The sequence below is a fragment of the Olea europaea genome, unplaced genomic scaffold, assembly GCF_002742605.1.
Source record: "Olea europaea var. sylvestris unplaced genomic scaffold, O_europaea_v1 scaffold1301, whole genome shotgun sequence".
Classification (NCBI taxonomy): domain Eukaryota; kingdom Viridiplantae; phylum Streptophyta; class Magnoliopsida; order Lamiales; family Oleaceae; genus Olea; species Olea europaea.
Window position 1 is genome coordinate 97,651 of NW_019230477.1, and position 14,959 is coordinate 112,609.

The 14,959-nt window shown below is 43.0% G+C and overlaps 1 protein-coding gene across 2 annotated transcripts in view; it reads right to left on the reverse strand.

The window, feature by feature from the left end:
• The window catches only part of LOC111374866 (protein tesmin/TSO1-like CXC 5), a 16,131-nt gene extending 12,160 nt beyond the window's left edge, over positions 1-3,971 (reverse strand). Inside the window, exons 1-3 of one of the 2 annotated variants that reach the window (XM_022997622.1) lie at positions 3,217-3,971; positions 2,085-2,192; positions 1,155-1,332 (exon numbers count right to left, since the gene is read on the reverse strand). In XM_022997622.1, coding sequence (XP_022853390.1) covers positions 1,155-1,332; positions 2,085-2,192; positions 3,217-3,566 — 636 coding nt within the window. In that variant the 5' untranslated portion in view covers positions 3,567-3,971. The remainder of the gene's footprint in view (positions 1-1,154; positions 1,333-2,084; positions 2,193-3,216) is intronic. The other variant, XM_022997621.1, reaches the window with a different exon arrangement.
• Between the last annotated feature and the right edge of the window lie 10,988 nt (positions 3,972-14,959).

The window sequence follows — 14,959 nt, forward strand, 5'->3', positions numbered from 1 at the left end:
TAAAACAAATGATACAATTTACTCCTGACATGATGAAGCAAAGTAGAAAATTTAACAACTCAAGTCCAATAAAATAGCAAGCCCAGCTCCATAACTAAAGCCTAATTCAAAAGTTATCCTCAATCCAACAACAAATAAATCCAATCACAACCCAATGCCCATTATGAAATTGATCCAATAACAAACAAATCCAAACCCTATATCAGTTCAGCTAAATAAAAGGAAAGCCCAAACCCAACAACAAATAAATCCAAACCTATATCAATTCAGCCCAACAAAGAAAAGCCTAAACCAAATGATACCTACCCAGAAATTTGATACTGCAGATTAACCATGCTCCGATCAATAGACACCACCAACAAAAAAACCTAAGAATGGAATCCTATCGACACGCCAAGAACAGATGCTCCGACTGAAGAGCCGCTCCAGAAAACTCCCAAGAACGACGACTTCCTATAGATTACACCACACCAGAAATGGAACTGGAAAACGAGCCACAGAAAACTCCAACAACCCAGAAGGCACTGCACTTTACTTACCAAAAGTTGCTGAAAGAACCTCTAATGAGGTTTCCGACAGCCCAAAACCAAAAAATTTCTCAACAGAAGCAAAAATTGTTAACCGCGATAATACTTTAAAAATTTAAGAGGGCTCTAATACTATGTCAAATTGGTTTCATTTGTCTCTCAATGGAGGGTTTCCATTTCAATATAAAGAAGAGAATTGCAAAGTACATGGCTGACTTGCAGGTAATTACAATAATTTGTCTACCTAAATATGGTAAGAACTAATTAGGATATATACAGATTTGAACAAGAATAACCTCAAAATCAAGAGTTGTTGTATCTGTATAACACATACGTGGACATAATCAAACAAAGTAGCTTGAGAAAGGATGAAATAATGGTTAGTTGCTTGTTTATATGGATATTTAACCAGGAAATTAATAATATTATTTAAGGAAATCTACAAAAATAATATGCAAAATTTGTAAGGTTGTTAGATGAAATTTGGCTCTTTAGGTTACATGTATAAAATTACTTCGTTTTTGCAAATAAATTTAAGGCAACATATGGAATGATATGGAGCCCATAAGAGTTCAAATTCATACATACAAAAAAATGCTTCATAAATTGAGGGCTCAAGTTACATACCATACTGTCTCTGGCCTTGTGTGGACTGTTAGCAATCTTTGGTTTAAAGGCCTCTGGATTTCGCTCTTTAATTACATCCATTACATCTTTTCTATCAGACTCGTGTTCTATGTTATTGTGACAATTTAAGCAGTTGCATCCATCACAGTAAGTCCCAGAGGAAAAGCACTCACAGTACCTGTTGGTCAACAATGTTTGCTTATTTCGAAATCTGTACACTTGTTTTAACAAAAGAGAATATTTATGCTAATATCATCTATTAAAATAGTCGGTCTGATATTTAGGTGCAAGGACGAGTTGAATATACTGATCGCAGTCCCACCAAACAAGCACAGATTGGCAAATAAGCATAGAAACAGGTAAAGGAATGGAAGAACATCCTGCACCTTCTATGATCCATTCTCTCTACAGCCAACCAAGATCAAATTAAGACATGTCATAAAAGACAAAAAGAAAAGAAAAAAATGAAAGAGCAAAAGGAAGAAAAACAGAAAGGGATGATAGAAGGTCAAATAGAATGAAAAGGGTTTATAACACATGTTACGTGATTATTTAGAATCTACAAAACAACCACATGACCTGAGATGTATATTTATCTGTACATGCATGGTCCAAACACGAAAAAATTAAGGGACAGGATGTGGTAGCACACACAAAAAAGGCAGAACAAAACTCTCTGTTTTATTTAAATTAGAATCTCACCTTGAAATTTATCAGGAGGCGGACAGTAATAAGTAAAAAAACCGCGAGGAATTTATCTTCATATCAGATATGTCATCGAGAGTATTTTTTTTTTTTTTTTCCTCTTTTTTCACAAATGATTGGGTGAGATGAATGCCGGTTTCAGTAGAAGAGAATAAGTGAATATACCTCCCTACTGCCAAAATTTTATTAAAGAAAGCTGCTAATCAAATGAGGGATTGTACTTACAATTTCAAGCATCGCGAACTTTTGCAATTGCATTGCTTTTTCTTCTTTGGAGTGCCCTCCATTTGCTCCATATTACACCGTTCACGTGATTTTGGAGATGCTACTTTCCTGAAGAAGCAAAAATACATTTTTTTGTCTTCACTATTAGATTGTAGTTACACATATCCTGTAAAATTATGGTTCAATACTTCAAAAAGGTTATTTAAGTTTAATCTTCAACAAGTGTCTCATGGGCATGATTTTTCATCAAAGGCTTGATATGGGCAACGGGCACTCATAGTTTTCACAATTAGGCTGTGACAAAACTGGAATCAGGTCGTTTGCATTCTATGTACCATATTCTCACTGAACGGCGAAAAAACAGATGCCCAAAATTTGATCTTTTAGTTTTAATCAAGTTAATTGTTCCAATGGTCACTAAACTTAGGTCTTCTTTGATTGACCACTTTAAAATGTCGAGTTTTGATCACTGAATTTTGAAAAATATNGTTCCAATGGTCACTAAACTTAGGTCTTCTTTGATTGACCACTTTAAAATGTCGAGTTTTGATCACTGAATTTTGAAAAATATTGAGTTTTGGTCACTGAACTTAGATCAATGTCTTCGATTGCTCACTGAAATTTAAAAAGTCAAGTTTTGGCCACTGAACTTTGAAAATACTGTACATTACTCACTGAACTTCGAAAAATGTTGTACATTATTCACTGTAAACTCAATATTTTTTCAAAGTTTAATAGTCATTCTAGTAAGTAATGTACGGCATATTCCAAAGTTCAGTGGTCAAAAATCGACATTTTACATTTCAGTGAACAATCTAAGACATGGACCTAAATTCATTGAGCAATCGAAGATATTGACCTAAGTTTAGTAACCAAAACTCGACATTTTAAATCAATCAAAAGACATTGATCTAAGTTCAGTGACCAAAATCTACCATTTTTCAAAATTCAGTTGCCAAAACTCGACATTTTAAAGTTTAGTGGCCCATCAAAGACACGGACACAAGTTCGGTGACTACTGGAACAATTAACTCCTTTTAATCCATCAATATTCAAAATTCAATCCCAACAGCAAAGCGAAAACAACAATTAAACTAGGGAAAAATTATGCACATAAAACCGAAGGCCTTACACTATTGGCTGCATTGTAGGTTTATGCCGAGGCACCGGCATGGGTTTCACGGGGCGAGCTAACCGCGGCGCTACTGGCGTCACTGTTCCTGGCGGAGATTTAAGTTGTGCCACCACTGTCGGCGGCGATTGAGAACTTGCATTGGCATGCAATTTCTTCGGCTGCGATAAGGCCAGCAACTTGGACTGTAACTGAGCCTGCGGATGCTCCGGCAATATCACATTCCCATTGAAACTCGCTCCCGAATCTAGCATTGAGGCTTTAAAATTAACCGTGAAATCCAACTGCTTCTTCGCAGCGGTAAACTCCGCCTTCTCCGGCGCCGGGGACGCCTTTTCACTCTGCCCCATCACCCAAAATATCGAATCTGTAAATGAAAACAAAATAAACTTTCTCCAATTGCATGCACTCAAGTTACAACATTTTTCCTGCGAAAATTACATGGGAATCCCTCCAATTCTTAGTTTAACAAGCTGCCCTTTCACGCTCTTGTACTTAAAAATGAAAATTTTTCTTCAAAATTGATGGCCCTCTCTTATCCCTCAAATTGTTTGCCAAAAATTAATCAAGATTTGGTTCGAAAAAGAAACAGATAATGGGTTAAGATTTTTCAAACAGGGATTTGAATTAACGAGATAGCTCATAAGGTTTTATATTTAAGTAGAATTCTCTTTATACACTATTTTGAAATTTCAGTTTGCACGGAATGGACGGATGGATGAGCAATGGGATATGATTGGACGGATGAGACTTAAAGTTCTGATCAGAAGGTGACATTTGCTAGGAGTCGTTGGATTCCGACTTAAAGGACTTTAGAGAACTGTAAAAAGGCTCGAAATTTTGGCGCTAAAAAAAAAAAAAAATTATTATGCGGTACAACACTACAACTTGCTGATGTACACGTGGACGGTCCAGATTGATTTAGCAGACGCGTGGATTTCGGCGAAGAGTTTGATTATGGAGAAAACTGCGAAGATCTGTTAGGAGACTGAATTTGATGAAAGATTTATGTTTTATGTTTGTGAAATAATAAAATAAAGATTTTAGGTAATTGGCCTTTGAAAACTTAGATAATAAATTAAGCCCGTTTGGCCCTGCTTTTTTCAAATTGATATGGGTGGAATAGTATTTTTTTGAAAAATGAATTATTGAAAAAGAAGGAAAAATTTTCGATTTACGTGTAATATTATTTTATAGAAGATTGTGTAATTGAAAATAAGAAAGAAAAAAATCTAATTTAATTTAATGGGGACCAAACGGAGGCTAATAATGGTTATGAATCCTGTGAAATATATATATATATAAGAGTATAGGTCCTATTTGAGTCACATTTTTTGGAAAAAAATATATTATTCAATAGTGATTTAAATTTATTTTAACTACACATTTTTAATAAAATAATATTACACGCAAATTTAAAAAATTTTCTTATTTTTTAACCACACATTTCCTATTAATATACTATTTAATTCATTCCAATAATGTGGCTCAAACATGGGCATAATAATCGCTTCCCAAACACGTATTTCTCATGTTTTTCAATTCTTTATAAAGTACAGTTTAAAAGGACAACTCATCTAACATAAACGTTTTTATTAGCATTATCGTTTAATTTTTGTTGACACCAGAATATGTTGTCAACAGATATCGAATCCAACCGCGCGTACGTAAGCTTGGTTCAAGACGCTAAAACACGTGGATGGTCTTAAACGGACAGATCAAGGGCGTGGGAGTAGCTCAACGATGTGGGATGAAGACGTTTGGAATTCGACTAGATGTTCGTAAATCGATTGTACAATAATTACCAATCGATGTTTATAAATGTGTATGTGAAAATGTGTAAACGCGTATTGTGTTGCAAAATAATAAGAGAGATTTGAGTAAAGTCTTGCTTCTTCTATTGATTCTTGCTTTACCCTTGTAAGAGATACATGAAGAGTATTTATAGTATTAAAACTTAGATCGTGGCCCTTGGTTGGGAGTACACGTAGCCTCATCTCGTAATTTTACATGTCCAATTATAGGTGTCACATTTGACTTCCTAGCCTGTTGCACATTAATTAACTGGCGGCTCTGCCACTATATTGACAAGACAATGCACTTGTGCTCTATGATGGGTGTCCCATCAATCACTCAGGGAAGATCCTTATGTAAGACCGGATCTCTGGGGAACAGTGCTACTTAAAGCCTCAGGATTTCGGGATAGAATGGCCTCGGCTACGAGATCTCCTCGGCGTATTAGCTTCGGTGGCAGCACTTGGACCATGCCTGGTGCTATTATAATATGCTAGTGTTATTATTGGGATGGGGGCCTTGGATAAGATACCACGTGGTTCAACAGAAAGTGGGTCATGGGCCCCAATGGGTCGGCTAAGTGTTTCAACACGTAACAATAGTTCCGCAAATACAAGTATGGTCATTTTATGTAATACGTGGACTTTTATTATGGTAAAGGGTGTGGGGTAAAAACTGAGAAATTTTTTGTACCTTAGCTAATAGTCACCCAAGTTCAAGTATAGATATTTATATCATGGTTGAAGTTGAAAGTGGTGGTGTTGCTGTGGTTGGAAAAGGTGACTGAACTGCGAGGAAGCAAAAGAAGAAGCCGAGGGCGGTGTGTTGATTGAACATGCCGAGGCTTGTGAAGTGGCTGAATCTACGTAGAAGTAGAAAGGGAAGCCGAGACGGTGAGTTGATTGAACATGCAGATGCTTGTGAGGTAGTTGAATTTGCGTAGAAGCAAAAAAAGAAGCCGAGGCGGTGTGTTGATTGAACATGCTGAGGCTTGTGAAGTGGCTGAATCTGCGTAGAAGCAGAAGAGGAAGCCGAGACGGTGTGTTGATTGAACATGTCGAGGCTTGAAAAGTGGCTGAATTTGCATAGAAGCAGGAGAGGAAGCCGACGCGGTAAGTTGATTGAACATGTCGAGGCTTGTGAGGTGGGTGAATTTGCGTAGAAGCAGAAGAAGAAGTCGAGGCGTTGTGTTGATTGAACAGGCCGAGGCTTGTGAAGTGGTTGAATCTGCGTAGAAGCAAAATGGGAGGCCGAGGCGGTGTGTTGATTGAACATGTCGAGGCTTGTGAAGTGGCTGAATTTGCGTAGAAACAGGAGAGGAAGCCGAGACGGTGAGTTGATTGAACATACCGAGGCTTGTGAGGTGGGTGAATTTTTGTAGAAGCAGAAGAAGTCGAGGCGGTGTGTTGATTGATCATGCCGAGGCTTGGGAGGTGGGTGAATTTGCGTAGAAGCAGAATGGGAGGTCGAGGCGATGTGTTAATTGAACATGCCGAGGCTTATGAAATGGCTGAATCTGCGTAGAAGCAGAATGGGAGGTCGAGGTGGTGTGTTGATTGAACATGCCGAGGCTTGTGAAGTGCTGAATCTGCGTAGAAGCAAAATGGGAGGCCGAGGCGGTGTGTTGATTGAACATGCCGAGGCTTGTGAAGTGGCTGAATCTGCGTAGAAGTAGAAAGGAAAGCCGAGGTGGTGTGTTGATTGAACATGCCGAGAATTTGCGTAGAAGCAGAAGGGAAAGCCGAGACGGTGTGTTGATTGAACTTGCCGAGGCTTGTGAAGATGTTGTTTTCGATATTTTGCCAATGATTTGATATTTTGTGCATGTTACCAAGAAAAGGCAGTCGAACCGTTTCGACTTCCAAGGCATGTATGGCTACAGCATTGAATGCGCAATGATGGTTACAGGTGGACCTTCTAGAAGGAGACGCGTTTGAAGAGGTATGTGAGGAGCACGTTCGAATCTGAGACGAAGATTTCAAAACAATTTAAATTCTACGCTTCGGATTTAACACTGAATTGGAGGGCTGAGATTCATGAGGCCTTCATCCAAGGGATGGAGTTTGTCTTGGCTCTCTATAAAAGGCTAAAGATTTTCATTTTGAACCCTTCTTCACGGTTTGTTTGATGTGTTTTCTGCCTTTCGTTGTTTCTGGCGTCCAAAGTTGTCCTCCAATTTCAAACTCCGGCGTTTCGCAGTTCGTTGTTTGTTAGTCATTCCCGTAGGATTTTTTTTTTTTTTTTTTTGCAAGGATCATTTCTTCTGTGATTTTCCAAACTTTTTATATGGAGTCCACTTCGGGTAGAGAATTAGTGACCATAGCTAGGTTGGGTGAGGGGGCTGTCTGAGTGGGGAATCTGAGGTGGAGTATTACGCCATGGCCAGGAGCCTATAGATTATGATGAAGAATTGGGGGCTGCTAGGATAGTGTCAAACATAACCCTGAAGAAGTTGGAGGAAATTAGGGAGAAATATTGCGTCCCCCATTACGTGGAGATGTTAGTCCCCAAGGCCCACGAAAGGGCATGTTTTCCGAGGCCCGGATGTGTGGCTGTAAGTGAATACTTGTTCAAGGCAGGTATGCGTCTTCCTCTGTACCCCTTCTTTAGGGCTGTGCTTAGAAACTTTATGTTGTCACCGACCCAGGTTCTGTCGAATGGTTGGAGCCAGCTAGTGGGGTCATATTTTTTGTGGAAAGAAGTGTCGTTAAGGGAGGATATGCATCTGCACGTCTTTCAGACCCTTTTTCAGCCTCGTGTGTTGAGTAAAGACGAGTCGAGGGTGTGGTATTATCTCACACCCTGGGAGGCTCACGCACCCTTCGTGGTGGGGTTGCCTTTTTCCATCAAGAGATGGAATGAGTTGTGGTTCTGGGTTCAGGAAAAGTGGCAGGCGGTTGAGGGGGATAAGGTCGTGGATTGCACAGTACCGACCCAGTACTACGAAGCTCGTGAGTGACCAAGTTTGAGATTAAATTTTCTAAGTAGCTTCTTAATTGTCTGCTAACTATTGCCACTTATTTTGCAGATTCAAGTATGAGGTTTAAGCTCCGCAAGGGGGAGTTCGAGGTCATAGAGGACATATATATGCGACCTTTAAAGCTTCACCACTTTGACCACCTCATTGACCGAAGTCGATACTTCATAGATTTTGAATTGATGGCCTCCAAGGGTAAAAAGTGCGTTCATTTGATCAAATTTGTACTTAATTGACATTCAATGTTGACCTATTGTATCTAAAGATAAATTCAAGAGAAGGGAGTACCCCGTCCCAGACATGGCTTCGATTCTGAGGGCAACTTCTACAGCGGGGATGAGGCCCCTGAAGCCAAGCTCCGATGTGGCGAAGGAGCTCAGGGGCCAGTTGGAGAGGCTGTCCAAGGACGACAGCTCTAGGGGGTCCGTGGAGGAGACCCCCCATAAGTCAGAGAAAGCGAAGGAGGCTCGGGGTAAAGAAAAGGTCCCTGAGGACTTCCACAAGAAGAAGAAGCTAGTTCACGTCACCAGTTCTTCGAGAAAGTTTGGGACATCGATGTCCCATTCAAACAAGGATGTCCCTCCTCAGCCGAAGCTACTGGACTCTGCCATGAAGACAGTGAAGGTAGAAATGGTGAGAAAAGCTGAGGTTGAGGAGGCCAGGGAGGAGACTGCCAAGAGGGCAGCAGAGGAGGAAGCGGCCAAGCAGAGGCCAGCAAGGACTCAAGGGAAGTCCCCTAATTTTCTTGCGGGTCATGATGAGGTGCTGCGCCTGCATTGTTAGATGCGCTGCCTGCCGAGATCCGAGGAGTTACAGAGAGTTTTTACAAATTTTGGACCGACAGGTGGCAGCTGCACGCCTAAAGCTACGATGCGGTGGACCTCATCAGGGCCTTGGTGAGCTAAAGTGTAAAGACCTTGGGCCTTGCACTTGAGTGTAGGGAAACACTCGTCGACTTTCAGACGAGGAATAAGTCCTCCAGGGACAAGTTGGCCTCCACAGAGGAGGAACTAAAGAAAATAAAGGCCGAGGTGGAGGAGATGAAGGCCCAAAAGATTGAAGATACAACCAAGTTGGAATCTGCCTTGACCCAAATAGAGGCCTTGAAGAAGGAGGCTTACGAGTCTCGGTGTGAAGTGGCTTCCCTCACTAAGAAGGTGGAGACATCAAATAATCAATAGAAGGTCACTGTTGAGGCCCTGGAGAAAGCAAATCTTGAACTTGTTGGGGCCAGGGATGCCTACAACTTTCTGAATGACCAAATAAAGTGGCACGTTGATGAGGTGAAGAGGGCAAGGGAGGAGGCAGTTAAGGATTACATTGCCAACTTCCACCTCACCGAGGAGTATCAACACTTCGAGTTGTATTGGAAGAACTTTGCCTATGCTGAGGTGCTGGATAGTTCTGAGGAGATTTTCCCAAATGTCGACCTGAGGTCGGACTTTGTTGATGAAGTTCCTCAGATGCCTGCTGAGAAAGCGGTCTGTGATGAAGCGGTAGAGGACAAAGAAGCAGACACTTTTGAAACTCAGACTGCAGAGGTGCATTCTGTCGAGGCAGTGCCACCATCAGCATAAGTAGCATAGTTTGTCCTTAATTCATTCTGATGTACTGGCCTCAGGCTCCCCTCTTGTAATATCATGTTCAATGTCATTGAAAATCAATGTTTTGCAAGTATTTTCAATTCTCAACGTCAATGAAAATCAACGACAGCGCACGGAGCTCGGTAAATATCCACGCATAAGTCTGAGCTAACAATCCGAACTTGACAATTTAACTTCCATTGTAATAATCAAGCTTAAGGATGAGTTAATAATCAAGCAATGTAAACGATGAGTTAACTGGTTGCACTTAGGTTTCGATACTTGAAATAAACTACGACGCCCAAATTGCACTTGGGTTATTTGACTAGATATTTCCATTGAGTTCGAATTAGGGAGGTAAAACAATGGTGGGTGAGGTGTACATGTTGAGGCTTCTTCCTTTGGTGTTCAGTATCGCCAAAGGAAGACAAGTGGAGTGAGCCTCGAAATTCTGGCAAGGTGACCCCAGAGTTGGGGAACAGGACCTCTCTTCCGAGGCTCCCACACTTCCCTACATGGTGGATGGTGCAGCCATGGAGAGGCTTCTTCCTTTGGCGTTCAGCCTCGCCAAAGGAAGCCATGTAGAGTAAGCCTCGAAGTTCAAGCAAGGTGACCCCAGAGTTGGGGATCAGGACCTTTCCTCCGAGGCTCCCATGCTTCCCTTCATGGTGGATGGTGCAGCTATGAAGAGGCTTTTTCCTTTGACGTTCATCCTCGCCAAAGGAAGGCATGTGGAGTGAGTCTCGGAGTTCAGGCGAGATGACCCTTGAGTTGGGGATCAGGACTTCTCTTCCGAGGCTCCCACGCTTCCCTTCATGGTGGATGGTGCAGCCATAGAGAGGCTTCTTCATTTGGCGTTCAGCCTCGCCAAAGGAAGGCATGTGGATTGAGCCTCGGAGTTCAGGCGAGGTGACCCAAGAGTTGCGGATCAGGACTTCTCCTTCGAAGCTCCCACGTTTTGCGAGTATCTGAATTTAAATGAAATTTTATCAAAGCTGGAAATCCATTACATAAGTTGGGAAAATTCGTCCAGTGATGCAGTACAATCATTGGTAGTAAATTCTAAGATGTTCAATATTTCATGGACGAGGCTATGTCTTGCCATCCATATCTTCAATTTTGTAGGTGCTGGGTCGGACTTCTTCTTTGATTCTGTAGAGACCTTCCCAGTTTGGACTCAAGGTACCTTCGCCTGGCACTTTGGAGAAGAGGAAGACTTTCCTAAGGACTAAATCATTGATTCGGAAGGACCTCTTCTTCACCTTGGAGTTAAAATATTTAGTCATCTTCCTTTGGTAAGTAGTGAGCCTCAGCTAGGAGTCGTCTCTTCTTTCATCCATGAAGTCGAGGTTGAACCTCCGTAGCTCATCATTAGTTATTTCACTGAAGTGCAAGCGACGCGATGATGGTAAGCTGACCTCGACGGGGCTCATGGCTTCGGTTCCATAAGCCATGAGGAAAGGAATTTCTCCCGTGGGAGTTCTGGCGGTAGTTCGGATTGCCCAAAGTACTTGAGGCAACTCGTCAGCCCAGGATCCTTTTGAGGCATCCAGCTTCTTTTTGAAGACATGTTTGATAGTTTTGTTTACAGCCTCAACTTAGCCATTGGCTTGAGGGTGATGAGGCGTTGAGAAGTGCTTCTTGATTCCAAGTTCTTCGCATAGGTTCCTAACCTTCTTATTATCGAGTTGCCTTCCATTATCTGAAACTATGGAGTGGAAAATTTCAAACCGACATATGATGTTCTTCCAAAAGAATTTGGAGGTGTTTGCTTCTGTGATTTTTCCCAGCAGTTCGGCCTCAACCCACTTCGTGAAGTAATCAATGGCTACAATGGCAAAGCTCGCGTCTCCTCTGCCTTTAAACAAAGGACCTATCAGATCCACCCATCACTTGGAGAAGGGCCATGGGCTGGAGATAGCAGTTAGCTCATGTGAGGGTTGTCTCTTATTGGGGGAGAACCGCTAGCACTTGTCACATTTGCGCACAAATTGAAGCGCATCCTTTTTCAAGGTGGGCCAGTAGAAACCTTATCTCAGTACTTTTTGTGCCAAGGCTAGTTCTCCTGAATGATTACCACAAACACCTTCGTGGATTTTCCTTAGAATGTAAGTGGCCTCGTCTCCCCCAACGCAGCGAACAAGTGGGGAAGAGAAGCTTCTTTTGTAGAGTACGTCATCAATGAAGAAGAAATGAGCTGACCTCCTTCTTAGATTGTAAGCCTCATCGTTGTTAGTGGATAGGACCTGGTCCCTTAGGTAGGCTATGATTGGTTGCATCCAGGTGGGGGTGCTTCCGACCCACATCACCTTCGAAGCCTTGGTTGACGGCGTGAGGAGGTGCTCAATTGGTACTGTTGTAAGTAGTTCGGAGTCATTGCTGGTCGCGAGTTTAGAGAGTGTATCTGCATGTTTATTCTCGAAGCGAGGAATCTGTATTATTTCGAATTTTTCAAAAGATGGGAGGAGGTTCATCACCATCTTCAAGTAGAAGGCCATGGTTTTATCCCTAGCTGAAAAACTGTCATTCACTTGGCTTACTTCCAGCTGGGAGTCACTGTTGATACGTAGCCTCCTTACTTGCATTTCTTTGGTTAATTTGAGGCCTGCGAGGAGCGCCTCATATTCAGTAGCGTTGTTGGTGGCCTTAAATCCAAACCTCACAGCTGAGTTCAACTTGTGACCTTCTGGGCTGACAATGACTACTCCAGCTCCGAACCTTTTCTCCAGCCGAACCGTCCACGAACAAGTTCCACGTGGGGGGCTCAACAGGTTCCATAACCTCTTCCACCTCGGGTACATTGGTGAACTCTGCTACAAAATCAGCTAAAGCTTGGCCCATGATGGCTGCCCTTGTTTTAAAGACAGTGTCGAATTCGCTTAGCTCCACTGCCCATTTCAATAGTCTTCCTGAGGCATCTGGCTTCTGTAGCACTTGCCTCCAAGGGAAGTTGGTCAGCACATGAATGGTGTGTGCTTGGAAATAGGGCCTCAGCTTCGTAGAGGCTATGATCAAGGCTAAGGCTAGCTTCTCCATATCAGGATAGCAGGATTCCAGAGACAGGAGTGCCTTGCTGGTGTAATAAATGGGGAGTTGGGTGGTTCCTTTCTGTCGGGTTAGAACCGCACTGATGGCCTTGTTGGAAATGGCCAAGTACAGCCGGAGGATATCGTCGGGCTTAGGCTTGGAGAGGAGGGGGCCTGCCCTAGGTGCATTTTCAGGCCCTGGAAAGTCTCTTCACATTCCTCATTCCATTCGAACTTCTTCCCGACTTTCAATACCTTAAAGAACGGGAGGCATTTATCAGTGGTCTTGGAGACAAAGCGGCCGAGGGCTGCCACCCGTCCTGTTAGGCTTTGGACTTCCTTCGATTTCTAGGGTGATGTCATCTCGAGTAAGGCATTGATCTTTTCAAGGTTGGCTTTGATTCCTCTTTGGTTGACCATGTACAACTTGCCAGAGGCAACACCAAAGTCACACTTGAGTGGGTTTAGCTTCATCATGTACCTCCTGAGAATTCTGAAAGTGTTATCCAAGTGCATCACATGGTCGTCGGCCTTCAGGCTTTTTACAAGCATATCGTCAACGTAGACTTCCATTGTCTTGACGATGAGGTCTACAAACATTCTGTTAACAAGTCTTTGGTAGGTGGCCCTGGCATTTTTCAACCCGAAGGGTATCATCTTGTAGCAGGAAAGGCCTCTGTCAGTGATAAAGGAGGTGTTTTTCTCATCGGACGGGTACATGAGTATTTGGTTGTAGCCAGAGTAGGCATTCATGAAGCTCAGGAGCTCATGCCCGGCAGTGAAGTCTACCAATTAATCAATTCTCGAAAGTGGGAAGTTGTCTTTGGGGCATGCTTTATTGAGATTGGTGAAGTCAATGCATACCCTCTACTTACCATTGTGCTTCTTGACTAACACCGGGTTGGAAACCCACTTCGGGTAGATGACCTCTCTGATGAAGCTATTCTTGATTAGCTTCTGTACTTCTTCCTTCAGAGCCTCATATCTTTCGAGGTGAGGGCTCTTCTCTTCTGTCAGTGCGGGGCAACCTTAGAATCTATCTTTAGGTGGTGGCAGCTGACTTTGGGGTCTATGCCCACCATGTCCTCATGCCTCAAGGTAAAGACGTCAAGGTTCTTGCAAAGAAAGCTTTTCGATCTTTCTTTCATGTCATTGCTCAAGCCTATGCCTACTTTCAACACTTTCGCGGGATCGCGGGGGTCGATCGAGAAGCTTTCTAGCTCCTCAACCGGAGTAATTTGGGGTTGGTGCTCAATCATGCGGAGATCGATCTCATCGATCATGGAGAGTTCTTCCTGCTCGGGAGGCGCGTCAATCATGTCAACATCTTCTCGTTCGGGAGGGGCCTCATTTAGGATGTTTTTCGTATCCACATCAGTCAAGATGGCGTCTATGTCTCTGGGCTTAACCTTTCTGATAGAGCTTAGGTAGCATTCTCTGAATCCCCTTTGATCACCTCTCACTGTTATCACCTCGTTCCCAGTTGGGAGTTTCATGCATAAGTGGTAGCTGGAAGTAACGGCTCCCAACTCCTTCAAGGCTAGTCTACCCAAGACTCCGTGGTAGGTCGACCGATTGTCTGCAATAAGGAATTTCATGAAGTTCATGGTGGTTTGGGAGGACTCTCCCATCTCTATTGCCAATGTTATCTTTCCTCTCGGAGTCAAACTATCTCCGGTAAATCCATATAGAGGAGTGGAGGTGGGCGTCAGTTCATGGTCCAGGATTATCTTGTCAAAGGTGGACTTGAATAGGATGTTAACAGAGCTTTCATTGTCTACTAGCATTCGCTTGAGTCCATTTCGGGCCACAACAGTCCTTACCATAAGTGTATCACAATAGGGGTAGTGAACTCCTTTAGAGTTTTCATGGGTGAAGACGATGGGTGGTACTTGATTTCTTCGGGAGCTATTGTCTATGATATAACTGGTTAGTGGGAGGCGTTTGGCCTCTTAGGCGTAATTTTGTTTTGCGTTCCAAGTTTTCCCTCCCACGTAGAGGCCTCCAAATATGGTGTCTATTTCGTGAATAGGGGCCTCCTCTCATACATAGCGGTTCCCTCGATGCCTGTGTCCCTCCCTAGTTCTATCAGCGATATGTTCCATTCGGCGGGGGGAGACATCTCACTAGCAGGGGCGACCTCCTCACGCCTAGGTCGCTAGTCATTCCCAGGCAGGGGCCTGTTCGCGTGCGGCGAATCATTCCTCCTGTCTTGGGGGTTTTCCCGTCGATTGCGGTATGCGTACTCCCTACACTCTGACGTGTCATGACCGTAGGAGTGGTGGTACGTACAATAATAGAGGGGGTTTTGATTAGTCCTATTCCTAGGTCCTCAACCGCGCTCCCGACCTCTTCCTCTACGG